At 38.4% G+C, this 26,164-nt stretch overlaps 1 protein-coding gene across 1 annotated transcript in view; it reads left to right on the top strand.

Moving 5' to 3' along the window:
- The window catches only part of CDS1 (CDP-diacylglycerol synthase 1), a 91,346-nt gene that overhangs the window by 23,056 nt on the left and 42,126 nt on the right, over positions 1 to 26,164 (top strand). Inside the window, exons 2-5 of the mRNA XM_058296198.2 lie at positions 4,813 to 4,940; positions 11,759 to 11,855; positions 18,947 to 19,044; positions 21,165 to 21,304. Coding sequence (XP_058152181.1) covers positions 4,813 to 4,940; positions 11,759 to 11,855; positions 18,947 to 19,044; positions 21,165 to 21,304 — 463 coding nt within the window. The remainder of the gene's footprint in view (positions 1 to 4,812; positions 4,941 to 11,758; positions 11,856 to 18,946; positions 19,045 to 21,164; positions 21,305 to 26,164) is intronic.

The raw sequence follows: 26,164 nt of genomic DNA, 5'->3' as shown, positions 1-26,164 counted from the left end.
GCAAACAGATCATTTTAATATTGGCTAATAGGTAAAATAAAGGGAACTTTGAAAACATAATTGAAGGACGGGGAGACTTTTCTAAAGGAAGTGACTTTGAAGCTAAGGTCAGAGGATAAGTGGGCAGCAGCACAGTTTGAGGAATGGGGAGGGAGGTTTGGGATAGAAAATGTGGGTAAAAGAGTGTACTTTTTTTTTTCAATTAAAAAATTTTTTATTAGAAAGTTACAGGTTTACAGAAAAATCATGCATAAAATACAGTTCCCAAATACTACCCTATTAGTAACAGCTTGCATTGGTGAGGTACACTTTTTGCAGTTGATGATAGAACATTTTTATAATTGTACTATTCCTATAGTCCATGGCTTATTTTAGAGCTCTGTGTGTGTATGTGTTGGTTTTGGTTTTTGTTCTTGCTGCTTTTTTTTTTGAGAACTGTACTCCCAGCCTGGGTAGACCCTTGGAATGGTGGGGATGGGGCACTCTGTCAGTTCTACCCCATCAGGTAAGGGACCTGGGCCAAAGGAGAGAAGGCGAGAGGGCAGGAGGGCAGCCTGTCCCTGACTGTGTCTGGCAGTCATCCATGGCTTCCCTCTGCCATGAGTTGGAGAATGTACATTTTGTGCTTTATACATAAAGCAAACATCTGGTTGCAGGAGAAAGAATGACACTGTGTGAACATGGGAGAGTCATTAAAGTGGCACCAGAAGAGCAGAGTCTGAACATAAATAACAATAAAAGCAATGTTGTTTGACTTTATCCGCTGGTAGCAGGGGAGTCTTAAAAATCAGATTTGCAATTTAGAAGGGTTCTTTTGACTACACTGTGGAAAATGAATTAGAGAAAGCAGGACTGGAGTTACGGAGATGAGTTACCTGAGAGGAGATGATGCTCAGCGAGGGTGGTAGCAGTTGCTGAGGAAGGAGAGGAAGGAAAATGAGGGGCTTGGTGCTGACTAAATGCATGGCATAAAGGGGAAGCAAGTGTTAAGTTGATGCCTGTCTTTCTGACCCAAGTAACTGGTTAACTGGTTTGGTGGTGGAGTCTTCACTACAGTAGGAACGACAGAAGGGTGCAGCAGGTTTAGCGTGGAAGAAAGGGAGATCAGTTTGCTCATATTGCATTTTAGGTGATGCTGGTGGGAAGCCTACCTGGAGATGGCAAGTTGGGGAGCTAGAGATGCAGGTTTATGGGGTGGGCGGGTCATCGATATACAGAGGTGATATACAGAGGTGAAAAGAGAAGCTCTGAGGGTACCTGAGATCACCTGATGAGTGGTGGGAAAACACAGCACCCACGGTGGGAGTTGAGGATCATCATCTTTCAGGTGTAGGCTTGAGAAGATGCAGCTTCTCATTTGCTTTTCTTAAAAATTTTAAATACCCTCATTTAGCATGTGCAATGCCCTGTGGCTTTATTTTGTTTTATCATTAAAGTGCTGTTTTCTTCTTTCTCTTGCTCACTCTCCAATTAGCGGCTTGCTTTCTTTTTCTCAAGTCTGGCATCTTTGTAACTGAGGGGCCATACTGAAATACAGAAAGACAAGGGACCCTGCTTTTAATTCCAGTAGTTGAGTAACATTGCTCCAAAGTGGTGGCAGTATTTAGAAATTGTCTTTTATTCTTTAATTATTAGTTTGGAAATCAAGGATTTAAGTTAAGTCTTAAGTTGTTTCTTTTTAAGTTTCAGTGTCTCATTATATAAAATTGAAATCAGAAGCTTATATAATACAGATAACAGCTTTGTTCAGGGTGTTTGGATCACATCTTTTTCACCTCATTGGTGAAGGTGGGATCCCCCACCCTTAAAGAGTACCAGGTGGCTGAACCCATGCCATCAGACACATGAAATCAAACAGAGGTTTACTAATCAAACATACTCTTAGCCCCAAAGGAGGACAAGGCATCTCCCACAGGACTACATGGGAATTGTACTCAGGAATAGAATGAGGAAGCAGAGGCAGTGGGAGGCAGGATTTGTAATAGCAAGAGGTTGACATGACCCCTGATTCCCACGAGAGATGTGATTGACTTATTGGCGAAATTTCATGGGTTGGCAAGGAGTGAAGCCCGGTGGGTTGAAGACCAGGTGGGATGCTGTTGGTCCAGCTTATGTGGGAGGATCGAGCCAGGTGGAGAGCCTTTCCTGCTGGGTAGGGGCATATCTGGCCAGAGCAGGGAAACTCATGGTTGGGCCTTTGGGACGCTGTGAGGCTCAAAGGTGTCAAGGCAGCACAGGTAATTTTAGACATTACAATAGAGGTAGACTTTGCCAAGTGGACTCTGAAGTGGCTTGCAGAAAACTTGAGTGTTTTGAGGAGCACAGTTTGAATTCTAGCCCAATGCTTTTATTTTGTAAATGAGGAAACTGATGCCCTTTCCTCAGGGTTAAATGATTTCCTTTTTGTCACAATGCTAGTTAGTGTGGAAGTGGAATTAGAACTGGTAACTCCTGAGTCGCAGTGTAGGGCTCTTCCTTGACATGATGATGTTGCCTTATGTTATCACTTCCATTAGCCACCATCCCTAATGTCACATACACCACCTCTGTCAACTCTGCGTTATTGAAAGTGGGAAAAAAATGTGATGGGGACCCTATTCTGTAGGGAATTAATGCATTTCTGGTTGTATGCAGGAGAGTTGAGCATTGTTAGGCAGAAATATATATATATATATTACACACATATACATATACATATATATATATAAAATGTGGTGGGAAAAAGAGAAGACGTAGTATGTCCCACTCTTCTATTTATTGGTCATGTCAGACTGATAGCAGGTACTCTGACTTGCTTAACCAACATCTCTCTTTAAGTTGTATGGCGCCAACTGACTCAGCATTATAGTGGGAATTGGATATGTCTATTTTGTTTGTAATTTTTGGTATAATGACACATTTAGTTTTATAATTGTTATTATAGTTAGTAAACTAAAACTTACTGTTGTTTTGTGAAAATTAAAAATATTCCCAAAGGCTAAAATTTTATTTGGTAAACCACTTCAAGAGGAATTGGAAGACTTGATTCAATCATAATAATAGCTTATTATTCTTTTCATTTACTAAGTCCTTGGAGTTGTATTAAACAGTTCATTTTATGGAGGAAGAAACAACTAAGAGTGGTAATGAAATTTGCCAAAATTTTGAAACTAATAAGAATTGAGTTTGGTTTGAGATTCCTGAACATGGGCTTCTAGGTGCTTTCATTCCTAGGATTTTATATATATATGCTTTTGAAAATGTAGTTTCATAATCTTGATAATAAACAACGTTAAGTTTATGTAGTTAACAAGCTAAAAACATGCTTGTTAGCTGTACTTAGAACTTCCTGTATCTTCCATTTCCAAGGACTGCAAAGTCAACACGAGCAAGGAAGATGTTTGAAGGGATGGGGAGGAAGGCTTACAAAAACTGGATTCAATTCAAGGTTTCGATCTAGAAGGCCCTGCATTTGGAATAGATCATTACTTCAGAGACCACATTAAGTATTATTGCACCAGGGCAGCTGGCCAAGCTGTCACTTGCTCCCGTCATCTAGAACAGGGGTTTTCAGGGGTCCACAGAAGATTTCAGGGGGTCCGTGAGCTTGAATTTCCTCTAATGGAAATCTAGCATTTCCTTCCCTTATGAATGTATGCAGTAAATAAATTACAGTAGTATTCATTTCACCTGAGTGACAAAGGGAACAAAAAAAAGTTTAAGAACCCCTGACCTAGGACATAGCACCACACTTATTTGTGTTCTCCAAGGATTGTTCTCAAATCAGTTTCCCTTCCAGCTCCCCAGCTACCACAGTACCCTTGCAGTGCCAAACACTGTGCTACTGAATGCTGACCTCTGGCTTCAGAAATGTGCTTCTGCTTACATTTGCCTCCTGTGAATATCCTTTTCCCTCTACCCCAGTTAGGCCCCATGCCCCAGTGTCCCTTTCTGTAAACCTCTCTCCCAAGGCATTAGTATCTAGCACTTTTCACTGAAGGTGGCTGGGGTAGAGGAGGGGTTGAGGTTGGAAGGGGGACGTGTAGGAGCGAAGACGGTTATATTACAGCACAACAAACAACTTTACCACTGAGCTTAGATGTCTCTGTTCTTTAAATTGCCGTGGCCACCCTATCCCTGGAAATTCTACAATGACCACCTTTGTCTAGGTTCTCAGAGCTTCCCACCCCATCCTTGTTTCCCACTGCCCCTACCTTCCCCAACACACACAGCTCCTGTGCATGCATGCTTGGAAGGCAGTTTGGGTTTTAAGTAAAATGAAAATATCTCACCATCAAAGAAAGTGCTTTTGATCGTAGTTTACCTATCAGATGATAATGTCTGTTTAACCTGCTCGGATGGGGTTGTCTCTCAAGAGTCTAATAAAAACAATGGAAGTTGAAGTCCTCTAAAAATATATAAATATTACTTTTACTCTTGTTATTGTTTTGATGTAGTCAAATGAATAAAAAGAGATGGGGAACAACTGATTAGGACTACATAGGGTTAAAACCATGTTCTCCCAGTTACGTAGGAAAACAATAAATACATGCTTTTTAACTTATGATAAGTTTATAATTTATAAAATATGAGAGTATTGAGTGACTTTTGTCTAAATTAATCTTTACTATGGATAGATTTTAGCAAAGGCAATCAAAGTTTCCTAACAAGGAAATACAACAGTGCTTGGATGTTAAAGATAAATTAATAGCTGTTTCTTTGTTTCAGGTTATAAAACTGAAATTTGACAGTTTAGCAATAAATAAATGCATTGGCAAACACATGCATGCTTTTTCCCCCCTGTTTTACAAAATGATTTTCCTTTAATTTTAGGAAACAGATATTGATGACAGGTATGGAGATTTGGATTCCAGAGCAGATTCTGATGTTCCAGAAATCCTACCATCCACAGATAGAACCCCTGAGATCCTCAAGAGAGCTCTATCTGGTTTATCTTCAAGGTATGATTGGCTGAAGATGAATATAGCTGGGGCACAAGATAAGCTGTGAGGTTCTCCTTATGCACATGATGAGTTTGACTTTTTGTAAAATTTGGAGCTATGAGAGAGAAGGCGTATCCTTTTGAATACTTAATGAGGCACAGTACTAATATCTTTTCATTTAATTCTTAGTATCTGTTGGAAGTGTGAGAAAACCAAGTCTGAGAGGTTCACTAGTGAAAGTAACATAGTAAGAGGCAGAGCTGGGATTCTTGCCCCAGTCTGTGAGATTCTGAAGCCAGTAATCTGTTTACCACATCAGGCTGCTTTTTTATTGGATCATCTAATAAAGTTCCATAATTTCTGTTTCTTGTTTTTTAAATGCTAGACAGAAATAAATATTTTTTTCTTTCAACTGAGTTAAAAATTATCTAAAATTACTCTGTAAATCCTTACTGTTTCATAGCTTACCTTCTATATGCTGTATCTTTTAATGTATACTCACCACCAAGTTTGAGCTAATTTTATATAGCCCTCCATTGTATGCTTTAATAATATGAATTACAAAGCTTATGAAAGTATAATTAAAGTAAACTTTTATCCAGATTGTTATGTGAAATCTTAAATATTGCTATAGAACAACATTATTCAACTTTTTTGAATGTGACACACATTAAGAAATACATTTTACACCAAAACCCAGGAGACACACAGATTTTAACTGCTGTAAAAATTTTATGAAGCAGTTCTTGTCATTACTGTGTGATTCTCTCTGATTTCCTTCATGATTTGTCCTGTTCTATGTTATTAAACAAAAAATGCTAGATGTACTTTACTAAATTGACTCAACTACTCATGGGTCATAATGTTCAGTTTGAAAAACAATGGTTTTATCTTTAAAAAAAGACAATAAATTTTTTTAAAAAGAAAGGAAAAAACAGAAAAATAATGGTTTAGTCATATTAGTAAATGCAATATGAATTTTGGTTTTTTAATTTCTAGGGGATATCCATAATAGAAGGAATTGGTTCAAAGCAAAACTTTCATCTTTTTTAACCAAGGGAAAAAATTTTTGGCAACAGTTGTTTAAAGCATGATTATGATTATGATTATGATTATTTTTAAAAATTTATTTATTTATTTCTCTCCCCTTCCCCCCACCCCGGTTGTCTGTTCTCGTGTCTATTTGCTGCATCTTGTTTCTTTGTCCACTTGTGTTGTCAGCAGCACAGGAATCTGTGTTTCTTTTTGTTGCGTCATCTTGTTGTGTCAGCTCTCCGTGTGGGCGGCGCCATTCCTGGGCAGGCTGCACTTTCTTTCACGCTGGACGGCTCTCCTTACCGGTCACGCTCCTTGCCTGTGGGGCTCCCCTACGCGGGGACACCCTGCGTGGCATGGCACTCCTTGCGCCCATCAGCACTGCACGTGGGCCAGCTCCACACGGGTCAAGGAGGCCCGGGGTTTGAACCGCAGACCTCCCATGTGGTAGACGGACACCCTAACCACTGGGCCAAGGCCGTCACCATGATTATTATTTTAATAGTTCTTGTTCCCAGTTGTGTTGGTGGCCTTGTTCACAGATGGGCTTTTCCCTTACTGTCTCATCAATAAATGTCTATCTCAGATCTGAAATTTTTCATATTGAAGTTATGTAAGAGTGATGCTGGATTCCTATATGTCTTTCACAGTAAGATCTTCCTTAGTAATGAAGGGTTTTTTTCTCTTTTTCCGGTGTAGGTTAGCAATAGCAAATGATAGTAACTAGTGTTTATTGAGCATGAATTATGTGCCAGGCACTGCTCTAAGTACTTAAGTCATATTGACTAATTTATTCTCACAGCAATCCTATAACACAAGTATAGTTATGCACCTCCTTTAGAAGTGAGGAAACTGAGGCACAGATAAGTTATATGTCAAAGATCATATAGCTAGTATGTGATGATGGCACCTTCTGAACTTGTGGCTTTAGTAACTGCTCCTACTGTATGCTATTCACAAGAGAAATGTTTTAAAAAATGAATACTAAATATATAGCCAGTTTTAATCTTTTCAAGAAAATTAAAAAAAAAAAAGATTACCTGAAAATTTCAAAACCTCTACCTTTTACATTTTAGCATCTTCTTTCTCTAATATATATTTTTAAAAGGAGCCTTGCAAAGACTTAGAAGTTGTAGAAGCTTAGGTTAAAAATAGTAAGTACGTAAGAAATTTCCATAAGTTATAGGGAAAAACCCCTGTACTATTCCCACCAAAATATTAAAATATTTTGGTTTTTCCTCTTGGAAGATTTTGTTTTTCTTTTGCACATATATATGTAAATAATGTAAAAATGGGACCATACTCATTCATGTCTGCCTTGCTATTTTAATTTGATAGTATATTAGGATCACATTTCATGCTTTTAAATAGAATTCAGGAACATTTTTTCATGGCTGCATAATATACTCCTTTGTGTGGCTATGGTTTAACTTACTGAACTGTTTACCTATTGCTCTACATTTAGTTTATTTCTAAATTTTCATAATTTGACAAAACTTTGCATTGTTTCATTTTATTTTATAGGTAAATTGCTTTAGCACTCATAATTATTTCCTTAGGATAAAATCTTTGAAGTGAAATTGCTTGGTAAAGGTTTATACTAATTTTTCAGGCTTGAATATATAATGCCAAAAGGGCATATGTTGTTAAAATTGGGAAGGGCCTGAAAGGTCTTAATTCCCTTGCAAGTGTCTGTCCCAGTCCACTTTTCGACCTTTGTGTGAGTCTTTAGAAACACTCATGAGTCCCTTAAGTCTTTGTGGAGTGAGTTGCTGCGTAGTGTGTCGTGGAAATACAGGCTTAGGCACACCAGAGTTTCTCAGCAAATCACCACTTTATTACTTACATGGCACAAAGGGTTCAAAAGAACAGGGGAATAGGTCCCATTGTGGCATTCCCCTGGGGAGACCAACTGCTCAGGTCAGGGTTGGTGGACGGAGGCTCTATATGCTCTATTTTGCATTGGAAATGAGGGACCCTGTGCTACCTGAAGGATGGGTATTTATACACCTTAGGGGGAGGGGATCCTGCTGCTCAGCAAAAAGCCTATGTCAAGCAACGTCTGTGCGGAGTTGCCGTCATGGCAAGCAGCAGAACTGCTTGTTACTGGTTTCCACTTTAAGGTACAGTTAGGCTGTTGTATTTCTGGGTAATTTTTTCGTGGTTGAGACTTAATGTCTCTCCTAGGCTGCAAAATGGATAAATACTGAAAAACATTTGCACACAAGCAAGCAAGAGGAAAAAAGTGGGGACTGATGGGCTGGGAGATGGCCACTGAGTGTACCCATGACTTCTTCAGCAGTCTAGCTCTATTTCAGTGAAGCCATTCTTTAGCTGTGAGTGTAGTTTTCTGATTCTCATCCAGGGACAGTTTTACCCCCTCCCCTCTATCCCCAGGGACTTTTGGCAGTGTCTGGAGACATTTTAGGTTGTTGTCACAAGAGGATGGTGCTACAGTAATCTAGTGATTAGAGACCAGAGCTGTTGCTGAAAGTCATAAAAATTAGGATAGCTGCCCACAAGAAATATTGTCTGGCCCCAACTGTTATTCATGCTAAGGTTGAAAAACCCTGGAAACAGCCAAGTGAAGCCTCACAGGTGCTCTTAAGCTTCCTTCTTTCTGAGGACCTGCATGCTTCCTGTCCACTTCCTGCCCACGTCCTCCAGGGGTGATTGTAGCTCAGCAGTTGAGTGCCTGCTTCCCACATACCAAGTCTCAGGTTCAGTCCCTGGTGCCTCCAAAACTTAAAAAAATTTAACAAAATTTAAAAGGCTGGTAGGTGGATTTTCTTTCAAAATTCCTGTTCTCTGACTAATAGTGATCCACCAAGCTCCTGTTTATTCATGAGGAGTGCCTCTGGGTCCTAATTCTTGGCTCCGGTGAACTGCCTTTCCACCACAGATTCTCAATGACTCCTGATGCTGGTGCTGCTAGGAAAATAATTAACAAAGCTTATTACTTGAAAAATAAGAACTACTTAAAAGTTATGGTAACAGTAAGACACTGGGTACCACACAACTTATGTGAAGAAGTGTATAACCACTGGGGCAATGCTTAACTATATACTTCTGAAAAAATCTCATTTCTGGCCCATGGAACCTGAGGACATTAGATAGAAATGAAATTCTCTCCTACTTATTCTTAGTTCCTTTATCTATACAATACATGGGGTGGGAATTTGGTTATGATTTAGAACCAAAATCCCAGCTTTCTGTAATGTGATTATTGTAATATGGTAAAGAAAATGGAAAGTTTTGAATTCTGAGCCAGATGATCCTCTGGGTTTTAATAACAATGATTTTTTTTCCTCCTATATCATGCTATTTGGAATTTAGTGCCTCTGTCCTGAAAGATGATTTTGTATTACAGTATCAATGAAAATATGTTATATTTAAGTATGTGATAATATTTTATGTGCCTGCCTTTGCATATTAGATATTCTTGGGATTTGGGAAGAGCCATTTAGATTAGAGAAAGTGGAATTAGGTCCTTGGTCTTGTTGGGGAAGGAGACATATCTCTATATGGGAGGGGAAAATACCGGTATCATAAAAAGACAACCAGGAAATGGACTTGGCCCAGTGGTTAGGGTGTCCGTCTACCACATGGGAGGTCCACGGTTCAGACTGTGTTCCTCAAGAACCCAGGTTTGGGGTTGGCATGGAATTTTGGGATGATAGGAAAGAGAATAGATCCCCTCTTTATAATCGGGGGTAATTCTTTTAAAAATCTCTTTAAAATTCTCTGAAGCTCAAAGCTAGGCATCTGACTTTGGAGGTGTATGTGGACATTGGCTGCAACCACCTGGGGACTGATTTCTGGCACTCATGTAGTGTTCTTTCTTATAAGAGGTTCTCAATCATTCTCAGAATCTGAGAATTGTAAAGGAAGGTTAAATATGCTTTGGAATTTCTTGCAAGTAGCACAGGTTTATTATGAGGGTTATGGTCCTTTATTTACCTCCAACCAACTCAGTGACATAGCTGAGTTTCCTAATCCATTCATTTCCTAATCCAAAATAGTTATATCTATAAAACTAGATGGAAGCTGTTTTTTTAATTACAGTTTTTTAAATTTCTCTCCCCTTCCCTCCTCCTCCCCACATTGTCTACTCTCTGTGTCTGTCCATTCACTGTGTGTTCTTCTGTGTCCACTTGCATTCTTGTCAGTGGCACCTGGAATCTCTCTCTCTCTTTTTTTTTAAGATTTATTTATTTATTTCTCCCTCCCCACCCCCCCAAGTTGATTTCTCTGTGTGTTCTGTGACCACTTCCATCCTGTTTCTTTTTGTTGCGTCATCTTGCTGTCAGCTCTCTGTGTGTGCGGTGCCATTCTTGGACAGGCTGCACTTTCTTTCACGCTGGGCGACTCTCCTTACGGGGCGCACTCCTTGTGCGTGGGGCTCCCCTACACGGGGGGCACCCCTGCTTGACACGGCACTCCTTGCACAGATCAGCACTGCACATGGGATGGCTCTACACGGGTCAAGCAGGCCCTGGGTTTGAACTGTGGGCCTCTCATGTGGTAGGCGGACGCCCTATCCATTGGGCCAAGTCCACTTCCCTGTGTCTCTTTTTGTTGCCGGTTCAGTTTAGCCTCCAAGGTTATAGTCACTTGAGAAACTTAGGAAGCTACATAGTGTGTTTGACAATAGAGAGAAACAAAGTTGAATAAGTACAATTTGTTTACCTTGTGTAAAACCTTCCAAGCTAGCCAAAAGAGTTTCAACCTAATGTCATGGGCATTTTAGATTCTGGAGTGAATGAATGACAGGATAAAATGGTTATTTAAGATAGGGTAGGTTTTATTAGTAGTATCTAGACTATGATATACTGTTAGATTATAAATAGAATGTAATCAGTATTTGATAAATGGATGACATTAGCTGTTACTGTGTAATAGAAAATGTGGACCTGCGTGGAAAATACAGTGCACTTATATGATTATACTTTGTTTAATCAAAATCTCTCGTAACATAATTGAAATGCTATCACTTAGGTTTATAAAAATAAAAAAAAGTCTTAGAACTTTATATATGGTGTAATATAAAATTGAGCGAATGAAAACGGGCGATAGGTGTCATTTCAGAAATCAGTATTCATATTTAGATATTTAAGTTATCCTGTACTTTTCATATAGTGACCTGCAACATTTCATTAACATGCCACATGAAGACTGACAACATTAGTGAGACCCGCTGGGGATGATGTGGGAGGGCAGTTGGGTTCTACTGGCCCCTACTTCTGGCTTAGGGGCTAAGGGAGATTAATTTTCAGCATACCTGGAACCCATGGGGCATAGCAGCAGGGAAGCTGTGTTCTCAGGAATAAGCAAAGACCCGAGAAGAAAATACTTTTCTGTTGAAGGCCCTGCCCCCAGTTGAGGAAAGCAGGCAGCCCACTTTGAGCATTAGAAGGAAGTGTCCTTAGATCTGACACTTTCCCTCCTTTGTCATTTCACTGAAATCTCCACGCAGTCCAGTTTTAGTTTTAGTTGCATATTCCTTGCTTTTTCTCATTGGAAGCTCATGCTGTCTGTACCCCTAACCTCAGACTTCATCCTGCCTCTCATTGAACAAAAATTATCTTTTTTCTTTGGCTAACCTAAATTTCAATTTAATTTAGGTCTCAGCAGGTGAAATAATTTCTCTCTGGGGTTTTTTGTTTGTTACTTTAAAAAGTAAAAGAGAATTCTTAAAGTATATTTAGGGAAAATTCCTTAGTCTGGTAACTCAACTACTGAAACCACACAAAACCTTAAGAACGTATTAAATGTTAACTTTGCACATATTTTCTTTGTAGGTGGAAAAACTGGTGGATTCGTGGAATTCTTACTTTAACTATGATTTCATTGTTTTTCCTGATCATCTATATGGGATCCTTTATGCTGATGCTTCTTGTAAGTTTGTTTACACTTTCCTAAAAGTTTCTTGTTTTGTTTTTCAGAATTTATGTATAGTTGAAGTCATTTTAGTGTGTCTTTAAAAAAAAGAGATAATACAAGATTTGGTGACAACAAATTTATTTAAGCATCTTCTGACTCATGAAATGATCTGGACTAATTCCATTTGTAAAATGGCCATTCTGGGGAGCAGATGTGGCTCAAGCAGTTAAGTGCCTGCTTCCCACATGGGAGGTCCTGGGTTTGGTTCCCAGTGCCTCCTAAAAACAAAAAAGAAAAAACCAAGAACAAGCAAACAAATGAAAGAAACCCACTTAAGGGAGTCGATGTAGCTCAGTGGTTGAGTGCCAGCTTCCCACATACAAGGTCCTATGTTCAATTCCTAGCCCTGGTACCTAAAAAAAAAAAGGCCATTCAATTGGTTCATTCTGCAGAGACTAAATACACATAATAGGTACATAGAGCCTGTGTCAGATATTGTGCAAACCATTAAATGAAACAAATACACACACAACACCCATGAACCCAACATATATGACTATAAGCTAGATGCCTGACCTCAAGGAACTCAGTCTAGTGGCACAGACACTTAAGTAATCATATCAATAAACAGTATGGTGAATAAGGGGACTAGGTCTTAGGGTAGAAGGGGTTAGTAAAGCACAGTAAAATAGAACCTAATCTGATCTAGGGAGGGCTTCCAGAAAAGGTGATGCCAATGCTAAGTTCTGAAGTTTTGATGGGAAATTAGACATGATTTAAAACACACACACACAATTCCAACACTGAAACCACTTAGGTGCTGTGCCATAAGGCTGCTTTCACTTTACTTTTCGTCCTCTCATTAATTTTGTACTTCCTTGAGGTTACCCAAATAACAGAAGTGAATAAGAAGTTACTTTCACTGTTCTGCTAATTCACTGATATCTTAAAGTGCTTTTTTCTTACCAAAAAAAAAAAAAAAAATGGATAATGGATAGGACTGACTTGATGTGAGGGCAGAGGGCAAGTCTGAAGTTTGAAAGCCAGCCTGGCAGGCATGGGCAGTTGTCTGGGAGTATTTGGCCCCCACCCCCCCCACCCCCCGCCCCAGTCTTCTGTCTCTGCACCTTCAGGGGTCTCCGTATTTAAGTAGTGAATGTGTACAGAGCACTTGGCAGTACCATCAGGTGAGTGGGTGGCCCTGGAGGAAGGGACTTAGCTACTGTGGGGAACTCACTCGGGGAAGGCTTTGTGCATGGTATGACCTTTGAACTGGCCCTATCAGGGTGGAGGGAGCCGGGTGAGCAAAGGTCCAAATGGCTGGGTGTGTCAGAAAACGGCTGGTGAAGCCATTTTTCCGGAGCTAGGGCCTTTGAGCCTGGAAAAAAAGGGTGAGGTCCTCGAGGGTCTTGCAACACTTTGTGAAGAAATTGGAATTTTATTTGGAAAGTAAGGAGTCATTGAAAATAATGGAAACCATCTGAGTTATTGTTCCCTGTTAGAGAATAATTTTGACTTAAGACGTTGCAAAACACCATTATTTTAGATACATTGGCTTAAGTTGGCTCTGCATGGGTCCTCTGGTGAATAATAAGTTACATTTTTCTCCAAACTGAATTGTTTGGTGTAGTAACTAGGACAAGAATTTGTGAAAGAAGGCTATTTTTTAAGCACTTTTTTGTGTGTCAAAATTCAAAACACTTTTAAGGAAATACTCACCTATATGGAGTCTTTTTTTTTTTTTTAAGAGAATCATACGCATGCCTAAAATAATTGAGGGCCTCTTTTTCCTATCATTAAAGGAAAATATGGTTTTCTTCCAAGTTATTTGTTTTTAATTGGTGAGTTTAATCAGAGGAGAAAACAAGAATACTGAAGATTGGAACTCTTACTGCTCTTATTCAAGTTTATTGCATATGTGTGCACATACCTGCACTTACACACATGCACTCACATATACACACATGCATGTTATATTCATGTTATATTTATGTTAAGGGAATATAGGGATATATACACACACAAATATATACACACATGCTTTCTTGGTACTCAGGTGATGTTACTTTCATGCATGTAATTTCTTATTCCTAACTAGATCATTTCTATTTTGAGAAGTATACGTTGTGTCTAGTTTGCATTTCCATTATAATATAAGCAATAAAAATGACTAATTCAAGTTAGCTTTTTAAAAAAAATTATTTCTAGGAAATAATAGCAACTATTTTAAGATGCAGCTCATACTCTTGTTCCTCAAGATAAAAGGAGCTTTTTTTCCCTTCAGCCTTGTATTTATAGTATCTTATTTGTTGTGTTCACAGCTTGAAATTACACTTTCTAAGTGATGGACTTAGTAAAGCATTTTTAGAGTTAAAGACAAACGGGAGCATATAAAAGGCATTGTAAGAGGGTTTACTTCCCCCTGTCTTCTTGGAAACTCCTACAGTTTTAATTTACATTATATAATTCACTTTATTTTTTAAGAAGATTTATTTATTTATTTATTTCCCCCCACCCCCCTACCCTCCCATCTCCCCACCTCCCACCCCCTCACCCCAGTTGTCTGTTCTCTGTGTCTATTTGCTGTGTGTTCTTCTTTGTCCGCTTCTGTTGTCAGCGGCACCAGGAATCTGTGTTTCTTTTCGTTGCGTCATCTTGTTGTGTAAGTTCTCCGTGTGCGCGGCACCATTCCTGGGCAGGCTGCACTTTCTTTCACACTGGGTGACTCTCCTTACGGGACACACTCCTTACACATGGGGCTCCCCAATGCAGGGGACACCCCTGCGTGGCACAGCACTCCTTGCACGTATCAGCCCTGTGCATGGGCCAGCTCCACATGGGTCAAGAAGGTCCGGGGTTTGAACCGCAGACCTCCCATGTAGTAGATGGACGCCCTAACCACTGGACCAAGTCTGCTTCCCTATAATTCACTTTAAATAGTATGTTTAGTTTTCCCCTTGTGAGAGTTGTATAAATATATTTAGGATACTTGGAAAATAGGTAATTTAAAAAAAAACCCACTCACCCTGTCAACTACCAGTATTAATTACCAGTCAATACTGCCATTTTATGTATTTCTTTTCCTTATTTTCTTTTCCTTATTTTTAAAACATAAATTTATGTTTTAAAAAAACGTGGCTCTAATCATAGAGTGACAAAAATTTTGTATCCTACTTTTAAAACTAAATATCGTATCAAACGTTTTGTGTTGCTCCACGGTATGTATAACCATCAACTTTGATAAATGCATCTATCTACTCAGTGGATTATAGTATATCCTAAGTTATTTAAAACATTATGCTGGGAAGCAGACTTGGCCCAATGGATAGGGCATCTGCCTACCACATGGGAGGTCCGCGGTTCAAACTCTGGGCCTCCTTGACCCGTGTGGAGCTGGCCCACGCGCAGTGCTGATGCACACAAGGAGTACCCTGCCATGCAGGGGTGTCCCCCATGTAGTGTAGGGGAGCCGCACACGCAAGGAGTACACCCTGTAAGGAGAGCTGCCCAGCACGAAAGAAAGTGCAGCCTGACCAGAAATGGTGCTGCACACACGGAGAGCTGACACAAGATGAAGTAACAAATGAAACACAGATTCCTGGTGCCACTGATAAGAAAGAAGCAGTCGCAGAAGAACACACAACAAATGGACACAGAGAGCAGACAGCTGTGGGGGAGGGGGGCGGAGAGAAAGAAATAAAATTAAAGAAATAATTTTTAAAAAACATTATGCTAGTTTTAGACTTTAATGCCATTTTGTGGTTTTTCTTTATTGTGAATAACACCATCCTGAACATATAGATCATAAAGCTTTTTTTTTTCCATATATAGGGTTGTTTTCTTAGAATAAATTTCCCATAAGTCCCATGATTCAAATTGATTGACCAAGGCCAAATCTGAACTCATGAATTCTGTCTCCCACCCATCCTGCATGAGTTGGTTGCCTTTCCCAAGCCTTCCCCTGTTCTCTCTCATAGTCTCCCAAATCTCTTTACCTATCACATCCTATCAGTTCTACCTCCTCAGTATTTCTTTCACCCTGTACTCCATCCATCTGCCCTGTCCTAGTGTAGATGCTCATCCGCAGTTGCTGGATGGCGACTCCTTACTTGCCCCTCGGTCACTCTTCCTGCCTCCTCTTGTCAGTTCTTTCTACCTCTGCTATCCCTAACAGAGGTCATGTCATTTTGTCTCCTCTGTGCAGTCCTTCGTGCGCTGTCCTGTGATTTCATGACCAGGCCTCCTCTACTCTCTCCCTACTTCTCATCTCCAACTTTGTGCTCCAGCAGCTTGGAGCCTCTTATAGTTCCCCTAAGGTGCCTCATCCTTGTACATACCTATCTCCATATAGCTGCCTCCCCTGCCCCACTGCTACTCATCCCCATCACCTGCACAGGTTTGTCTGCCTGGACTTCTATCCATTTGGCTATTTCCACTTGGTATTGTAATTGTGCATTTATCCCCTAATAGACTATACTTCTCTGAGAATAGGAGCCCTTTATTATCTGTATACTCAGCAATGAGCACATAGTAGGCATTTACATATTGATTGTTGTGGTTAAGGCTCTTAACGCATTAATTGGGCTGACAAAGTCCTATAAATTTACATTGCTACCAGTGTTAATTGCATGAACATCAATTTCTGAGCAATCTCCCAGGCCTGGAAAATAAACATTTATTTTAAGGATTTTAACACTAGTGTTTTGACTCCCTTGTTTTCTATTTTCCCAGCAGCTCTATATTATTTCTATTTGCAAGCTACAATTGATGATCTTATTTATATGTGTGTACTATATATAAAAAATACTTTTTTTCTTCTCTTGTCAGTAAAATACCATATCTAGTGCTATTGTTTATTCTTGAGCAAATGTGTTCATAGAAATGGCATCAGAGCATTTGATATTTTAAAAGCTCCATTAGTTCTATAAATAATATGGCTTTGCCGTATCTTAACATCTAGTATTTTTCCCTTTCTGTGATTACTTCTGTAAAAAAAAATGGCATTTGATATTCTATACAAAACTTATTTGAAGGATGTTTAAATTTTTCTTTTGTGTTATAACACATTTGTGACTTTTAAGTGTTGTTTATAGCAGTTTGGTATAATAGTCTATATGTAGTTGAAGGAACATTTAGCCTTTTAAGTAATTAATAGACATGTAATAAATATAAAAGGGAGGAAAGCTTATCCTGAACAATAGGTTTGGGAAAGCTGTTTTGCATAGCTCTTCGTTCATTAAACAGCAATCCCAAAGTATACTGCTATTCAGGGTTCAGCAAACTTTTTCAGTAAAGGAGAAGTATAGGAGTGAGTTGCTGTGCAGTGTGTGATGGGAACATAGGTTCTGGCATAGCAGAGATTTTCAGCAAATGAGCACTTTATTACTTCCACAGCACAAAGGGTCCAAAAGAGGGACGAACTCCCATCATAGCTGGTCCCGCAGGGATGTCAGCTATTCGGGACAGGGTCGGTGGATAGTGACTCCACACATCGTACTTTGAGTCGGAAATGAGGAACCCTGTGCTGCCTGAGTGTTGGGTATTTCTACACCCCAGGGGGAGGGGGGCCCTGCCACTGAGCAAAAAGCATGCTCAAGCATCAAAGGTTGCAGTTTCCACCCTGAGTAGCAGCTGGGGCTGCTTGTCCCTGGTTTGGAGTACAAGGTAGGTCAGACCATTTTATTTCTGGGTAACTCGTTTTTCACAGTTGAGTCTTAATGTCTCTCCTAGACTGCAAAGTGGAAACATACAGAAACATCTGCACAGCAATCAAGCAGGAGGGGAGAAGGAAAGGGGTAGACAAAGCTGGGAGATGGCTGCTGAGCATGTCCATGACTTCCCCAACCACCAGATAGTGAATATTTTTGGGTTTGAGGGGCTGTATATTTGCTTTTTTGTGTTTTCCTATAACTTTTAAAAAATAAAATCCATTTGTAGCTCAAGGACAGTATACTCTTTACAGGTTTAAATTATATTGCAGGGACAGATGCAGGACATTATATATCCTGCCCTAACCCACTGACTGGACTGGGAGAGAGCATAAACTACAACATAAACGATGATCCATGCTGTGTAGCAGTGCTCCAAAATGTACTCACCAAATGCAGTGAATGTGCCACACTAATGAAAGAAGTTGTTGATGTGGGAGGAGTGGGGGGTATGGGGAGTGGGTTATATGGGAACCTCTTATATTTTTTAATGTAACATTTTGTGTGATCTATGTATCTTTTTTTAAAAAGATAATAAGTCTGCTGTAGTCACAGATTTTGATTCATTAGTCATGTAATAAGTGCTCAACTTGCTATTTGCTCTTTAAGGCTTGGAATTGACTTGAGCCAGGCATTAGATATGATGCTACGTCTTCAGGAATTACCTTCACCCAACTCCTGTACATGCAGCACTTTGAAGGATTACCAAATAGACCGTTAAACAGGGATTTATAAATGCTTATCCATTTACTGGCCTGTATTTAGGATTCTGTGCAAACAGAACTTCATAAACTCAGTTGGCTGGACCAAGTTGCCAGAAATGCAGAAGCTGCTTGTAATTGATCATGGTAGTTTGGCTTAGATTCATCAGAGACATAGCTGGCATTGAGAAAGGTGGCACAACTGGGAAAATGAAAGGAACCATACCCAACTCCTGAAGGATTGGGTAGAAAGTGTTCTAGTTATTTGTCCTGACAGTATCTTTATGCTTGGCAAGTATATCAGAATGTATGGCTAAAAATAAATATATTTCACATGTGATCATTTTTTTAGGATAACTAATGGACTATCTCAAGAAACAAAGTAGTAGTGATGAGTATTTATGGCTTAGTCAACTGTGACCAACCATTCACATCCCTCAGACTTTGAACTCCAGTGCTGCCCCAACCCTGGGAAGCATCTCTCAAATCTTTTAAATAAAATGCTGCTTTGCTTACACCTTTGGGACATCACTTTGTTTAGAGACGTTGACTGTTGAGTTTTTGCTACTACATAATTGAATAATTAAAAATAAACATAGTAAATTTTTTAATACATATGACAGTAGTCTACTTTTAAATGATTAAGAACAAGTCTAAATATTGAGAAATGTATGTTAATGTTTTCTCTTGGCTTCAGGTTCTGGGCATCCAAGTGAAATGCTTCCATGAAATTATCACTATAGGTTATAGAGTCTATCGTTCTTATGATCTGCCATGGTTTAGAACACTAAGCTGGTAAGTAACTTAAAACTATTTCAAATTTGAAAATCAGATTCTTTTTTAAAGTTTGTAAAGGAAGCATCATGATCAGTTAATACACAGTTGGCCTTATAGATTTATTTTGGAAAAGATAAAAGAATATAATTGAATTTTGAAGAGAAGAAAATCACCTTTAACTCTACCAATTCAACACAACTGTTCTCATAGCTCATCTTTTAGTCTTTTGTAGAGATACCTAATTTTTGTTGCATATATACACCTGTCTTCTCCTTTTGAAAAAAGTATGCATTTTATATGCTTTATAATTATAATTTTAACAAAACTTTGTCCATAATGTGTTACAAATACATATACTCTTTTACTTTATTTCCCTTTAGATGATATGAGACCACACCAAATATATATAAATGCATGTAAAGTTAGTTTTTAAAAAATCACCAAATGAATTTTAACATTTGAAGTTTATATCTTTAAAATGATCTTCAAATATAATTCTTAGCAATCAAGACCTTGTGCAGGGAACATGATAATGCAATAATTCATATTTAACCTAACTGGTCATGTCTTTTAATAGTTATTTAATTAGTATCAGGTAATGGAGTCAGTGTCTTATTAAAAAATATGTATCACTCTTTAGGGTTTAGAAAGATCAAATCATAGTTTCTTGAATTGGGTGGTAACATTCTATCATTTAGATTCTTTTTTTTTCATGAGGACAGATCTTCCTAAAACAAAACAATAGCAGGTAGATCATAATGAATTTTAAAGTGACAAACTTAAGTAGTAAGCTGATTTTTCCTTCTAGCAAGTTTCTTTATGAGTGGCAGAGTATACAGGAAATGCTAGATAGATAGGTAATTAGAGAATATTAAATGCTAAACGTAGCAAGATTGATTGTAAGGATAGAAAAAGAAAATTTAGGTTCGGGAGGGTTCCAGTGATTGTAGAGGACCTCACAGAGAAGGTGATATAGTAACTGGCACTTGAAATAAAGACAAACTTTGGATAGAAGAAAATGTTCTGATTTGGAGAAGCAGCAACCATCAGGATGTAGATAGATGTGGGACAGATGTGGCGTAGACTACAGATGATGAGGTGTTCCTGGCCCTTCTGAGAAGATATTTATTGGGAAATAGTGGCAAAATGTTGGATCTGTAGGGTAGAGTAGGCCTTGATAGCCTTACCGAGGAGTCAGGGGTGGTTTCCTTTGGAGGAAAATGGAAAATGGTAATGCAGTTAGTGGAAATGAGAATACTTGCCCTTTACTTTGAGAATAGTGGGATCTAATTCCTTCAGTGAATGCCAAAAGAAAACCACGTCTTGGCACTTCCACATAGAGGCTAGCTAGCACTCTGCCTTCAAAGGATATCATGGAAATACTCTGGTTTCTCTTCAGATCGTATAAATCTTTCGCCTTTTACAAAAAATATCACGGGAGGATCGCTAAGGCAGGATTTCTCAGCCTTTTTCTTCACTCACACAAGCCCCCATCAGTAAAATCTAAATAGGGTTACCTCTCCGCCTATAAGGATATTTCAAGACTGGGGGAGAGACAAGTGATTTTAAGTAGTTTTTAAAAGTTTCTGGAGATTTAGACCTGCCGGTTTCTCCCACCCCTCCCTGCTCCCTCTGAGGAATCACTGTTCAACTTCAGTCCTTCTCTGGAGCATTGAGAGGGGAGAAAATACCAGTTTTTTCAGGGAAGTAGAGAGGTGAAATTACCTCTTCCTTCTTTCTCCATTAATCTTCCTTAGGACAGGTGGGAATTTGTCTTAGGATCTCTAATTTTGAAAAGCCTTAGTGTTATGAGTATTTGGGAGTTACTCTTCATTATGAAGTGTGTGTGCTTATGTGTGTAGAAGGAGAGGAGGAGTATTTTCTACATTGTTTCCTAATCATGTCTCTCTGCCTTTAGATTTTGAGCTGTTTAATAAAGGCATGAACTATATTCAGTAAATTTTTGTTGTCTGATAAGTTTGAAATTAAAATTAAACAGAAAAATAGCATCTTGGTAAAATATATCCTGATTTGGTCTTTTGAACTTACATCATCATCAAGATGTAGGAAATAATTCTGTTGAGTTTGAGGGAAAAAAAACTTCAAATATAAAAAAGGTAATTGTTTTTAAATTGTAGGTACTTTCTACTGTGTGTAAACTACTTTTTCTATGGAGAGACTGTAGCTGATTATTTTGCTACATTTGTTCAAAGAGAAGAGCAACTTCAGTTCCTCATTCGCTACCATAGATTTATATCATTTGCCCTCTATCTGGCAGGTAAGCTAAGGAAAATGCTTTGTATTGATATGTAGCCAAAATATTTTCCATGTTTGTTTTTATTTATATTGGTTGAATTTACAGCAGCCATTATTTACTACATGTTATTCTAGCTTCTTTTAAAAATATTTTTTACCATTTATAGGGCACTTTCCTTGGTCATGGTTTTAAATAGCACATACTCCGTAGTTGTGCTTTTAAAAAGTACTTGGTTAATAATTACTTCATGTATTTGAAAATTTCTTAGTAAATTGTAGTAAAGAAACATTCAAATATTTGGAGTGATTAAGTACAATTTACAGAGAAACTTTTATATTAGTGTTTGTCCCTAGGAAATAGTTTTTGTATAGAATTAATCAGGGTAGTTAGTTTTCCAGACATGGTTTATTATAAGTAAAACTTTGTGTGTGGTGTACTATACCACATGTTTTTGTGATTTTAGATTCATAGGATAAAATTAGGATTAACAGATTCTTATTCCATAAAATTTGACCAGTCATAGAAAAAACTTATAAGAAGTTGATTTTAAAATGTACTTTTAAAAGCTAGACTGCTGATGTGAATACCTGGCACTACCACTAAGTAGCTAAGTAAACTTTTGGAAATTTTGTTGATTTTTCTGTCTCCAGTTCTTTGTCAAGTGAGTTTAATAATAGTACCTATCTCAGAGGGTTGTAAAGGAGTTAATATATGTAAAGCACTTAGAACAGTGCCTGGTGCTATTTAAAGATTTACTATTATCATAACTTATTTTTTCCTTTTTTTTTAGGTTCTGGGGCTCAGAATTGAACCCCAGACATTACATGTGGGAAGCCAGCACTCAATCACTGAGCCACATTGGCTCCATTGTATTGGTCTTTTGTTTCTTTGTTTTCTAGTTGTTTCTTTGTTTTGTTTTGTTTTGTTTTTTGGAGGCACCAGGGAAGGAACCCAGGACCTCCCATGTGGTAAGCAGGTGCTCAACCACTTGAGCTACTTCTGCTCCCTCATTTTTCACTTTTAAAAGAGCAAATGAAATTTATTTGTAGTTTTCCCTTTAGATCTTAATAGCTTTCATTTTAGCTTTCAGAGTTTTTCAATAAATAAATTCTTAGTATAGTTTTGGAAACTGAATACAATATGGCTGATTCCTTTCCATATATCATTAAGGTGAAAATATACAGAATGATGGAGAAGTATATCCAGTTCTTTAAGTATGTCATTGTATCATGTTCTCCTTCATTCTGCTCCTTCTTTAATAAAGGCCCCTTCAGATCCTGATCTCTGTTTTGTTTTTCATTCTAGAAAACCAGAAAGTGAAACACAATCTGAAATAATGATGAGAGTGTATTAGCCAAAGGGGCTCTGATGCAAAGTACCAGAAATCTGTTGGCTTTTATAAAGGGAATTTATTTGGGGTAGAAGCTTATAGTCATGAAGCCATAAAGTGTAAGTTACTTCTCTCACCAAACTCTCTTGCCACGTGTTGGAGCAAGATGGCTGCTGGTCTCTGCGAGGGTTCCTTCTTCCTCCTAAGGCTCCGTGGTCCCAGTTCCTTCAGGCTTTGCCTCTCTCCCAGGGGCTTGAGTCTTTTGGGGCTCAGCTGCTCAGGTCTCTCCACAAGGTCAGCTGTAGACTATCAGGATCTCTCTTCCTGAGGCCTCTGCCATGTCTATGGAGCTGTCTCTATTCCTCTGTCTTCTCCAGTGTGTTTACTTTCCATGGTTCCAGCAGCAAAACACACTCTCTCTCCTCTGCCCTGTAGTTTTCTCAACCTCTTACTGACATGACCCAATCAAAGCTTTAATCATAATTTAATCAAGTAAAAGTGAAACCACTGAATCCACTAATCTAATATGCCCAGAGGAACAGACCAGTTTCCAAACATAATCCAATATCTACTTTTGGAATTCATAAACAATATCAAACTACTACAGGTAGTTTTCAGAGAATAATTTCTGGGGTGACCTACATTTTCCTAAGTAGTTTTTCTCCCTTTGTATTCAAGTTTCCATCCAGTCCAGTTTGCTATCTGTACTACTTCATTTTGTCAACTATTACTGATACACCTAAAGAAAGAACATTCCTGGAAATAAGTTTTGGAATGTATTATATTCTTTCAAGGGCAAAATAATTTATTCATTTTTAAGGTAGTCTGTTTTAAAAATCAGGTTAGAAGGTTTATGATTATAGGGAGATAATGTTAATATCAGCTAAGAAATTTGTCCTAAAGTGTTCAGAAACATGAGAGTAAAACACTTGCCTCTGATTCTGTAATTATGAAAGCACATTTGTCACATTTCTCTTGGTTAAAACTTTGAGTAGTTTCCTGTCACTTATCAAACCTTCAAGTTGGATTTATTTTGTTAAATGTAAGGTAGACTTTGGGATGGATTCTTGACTCTTACAGGAGAGAAGAATATAGTGTCTTAGTTTATATTTAGACTGGCAAGACTTCTTTGCTGGCATTTTGAGTTTTAAAAATAACTACCAACAAGAAAATATCTACCTTGGTTTCTATTATTGAACCCAATGATTTTACTTTATTTCATGTGATTCTTATAATTATTTAATACTAAATTTATGATGATTAAAATAAAAATCACTTGTATCATGAATACACATAAATTACTTAAAGATTAAATAGATTTATAATGAAAATAGCAACCCTCATGTTCCAGCCTCATGTCCCAGAAGCATCTACTTCCAGACTTTTGAGCTATTTCTTGTGTTTTTTCTGTTTTTTAAGTAACATGCTGATTTCTTATTTTATATTAGCCATTGTCTTTTTTTTTTTTTTTTAATTTTTTTATTTTTTATTGACTTTGTAATAATATTACATTAAAAATATATATGTGAGGTCCCATTCAACCCCACCCCCCCACCCCCCCCTCTCCGCCCCCCCAACAACACTCGTTCCCATCATCATGACACATCCATTGGATTTGGTAAGTACATCTTTGGGCACCTCTGCACCTCATATACATTGGTTCACATCATGGCCCATACTCTCCTCTATTCCATCATGTAGGCCCTGTGAGGATTTACAATGTCCGGTGATTACCTCTGAAGCACCATCCAGGGCAGCTCCATGTCCCGAAGACGCCTCCACCTCTCATCTCTTCCTGCCTTTCCCCATACCCTTTGTCCATTATGTCCACTTTTCCCAATCCAATGCCACCTCTTCTATGTGGACACTGGATTGGTTGTGTCCATTGCACCTTTATGTCAAGAGGAGGCTCAGATTCCACCTGGATGCTGGATGCAATCCTCCCATTTTCAGTTGTAGCCATTGTCTTTTGACTCCCTGTTATTACTGCTTTAGTTTCTCCTCCATACTTGTCTCAGTTTTTATAGTCATTGTTACATTATTAAACAAGAACCTAAAACATCACTTCCTATTGAGCCAAATAGTAGGTATCTATGATTATGTTTCCATTCCTTTGCCACTTTTTGTTTTTCCTGAAGTTAATGGCTACCTTACCTTCTCTTTTCCACATGTAACATTTTCTATGTAGGGATGGTTAAGTTTTCCTTCAGGTCTGCCAGATCTGTTGGATGTTTTTTCAAATGCCTGTACACACCAGTGTCCCAAACCCCATTTTCCAGGAGCTCTCAGTAGTCCTGGTCTTACTTGAACTGGCTGTTTGTAGGCCTATTGCCTAACTACCATCACGGTTTGAACTTTCTGTATTTTTGATCCTGTGTCTTCCAGTTTCTCAGTTAATACCTTCATTTTGCTGAAACACAGGCTCTAGTAGTTTCCTATGAAACATGTACAGCAAGTAAATATTTTGTATTTGGGTATTTCTAAAAATATCTTTATTCTCTTCACACAAATGAATGATTTGGTGACAGCTTACACTTACTATTATTGGACTTTTATAGGATACTCCAATTTAGAAACCCAGGTTTCACCCTTGCCCTCCACTAAGCCTTTTCTGTTCCATTTCTCTAGAAAATACCTTTAGTCACCACCAATTTCTCAGGTCTGCTAAGTCATCCACCTCCTGACACTTGTCTTCTGTTTCCTTGATGTTTCTTCTCTTTGCTCTTGCAGAGTTTTGCCTCAATTTTTAAAATGTTATTTTAGTGGGATACCAAGAGGGAAAGAAATAAATGCACATGATCAGGCTGCCATTTTAAAACAGAATCTTTAACTAGCTTTCATTTTTCCATGGCTTAAAACAATTTACGTTTTTTCCTCATCACTCTGTGAATTGACAGGGCTTAACTGAGCAGTTCTAACTTAGGGCCTCTGATATGGTTGTAGTCAGATGGTGGTTGGTTCTGACATCCTTTGAAGGCTTGAGTGGACTGGAATTCCAAGATGGCTCACCCTCCTGGATGTAGTTGGTTCTGGTGTTGACTTGGACACCCATGTGTGGCTTCTCCACATAGACTGGGGTTCTCATGGCATGGTGGCTGGGTTCTGACTGGGAACTAAACCAAGAGCCACATGTTCCAAGAGCCCTTAACTTTTTAATTTTTTTTTTTTTTACTGATATTTAGATGTGAAAACAATATATGCCATAGCAAAAATTCAATGACATCTCCCTCCTACCACAGACCCTCAATTATTATGTCCAGATTTGCTTACTTTTCTTGTATATTATTCCAGAAATTTTATGGTATATAGATATATATATCCAATTTTTAATATAAATGAGAGCAGACTATTCTCTTTTTACAGACTGTTCTGTACTTGGTTTTTTTTTTTTTCCCCATTGAAGATAACTTTTAGATGGTTTCATAACAGCGCATCTAGAAGTATCATTTTGTTGGGAGATTTTTGTTTACTGATTGAGCCTTTTTACTTGTAATTGATTTGTTGGGATTTTCTATTTCTTCTAGAATCAGTGTAGTTTGTATGTGTGTTTC

Source organism: Dasypus novemcinctus, chromosome 1, assembly GCF_030445035.2.
Source record: "Dasypus novemcinctus isolate mDasNov1 chromosome 1, mDasNov1.1.hap2, whole genome shotgun sequence".
Taxonomy (NCBI): domain Eukaryota; kingdom Metazoa; phylum Chordata; class Mammalia; order Cingulata; family Dasypodidae; genus Dasypus; species Dasypus novemcinctus.
The sequence above is the reverse complement of the archived record's forward strand: the minus strand, read 5'-3'. Positions and strand labels throughout refer to the sequence as shown.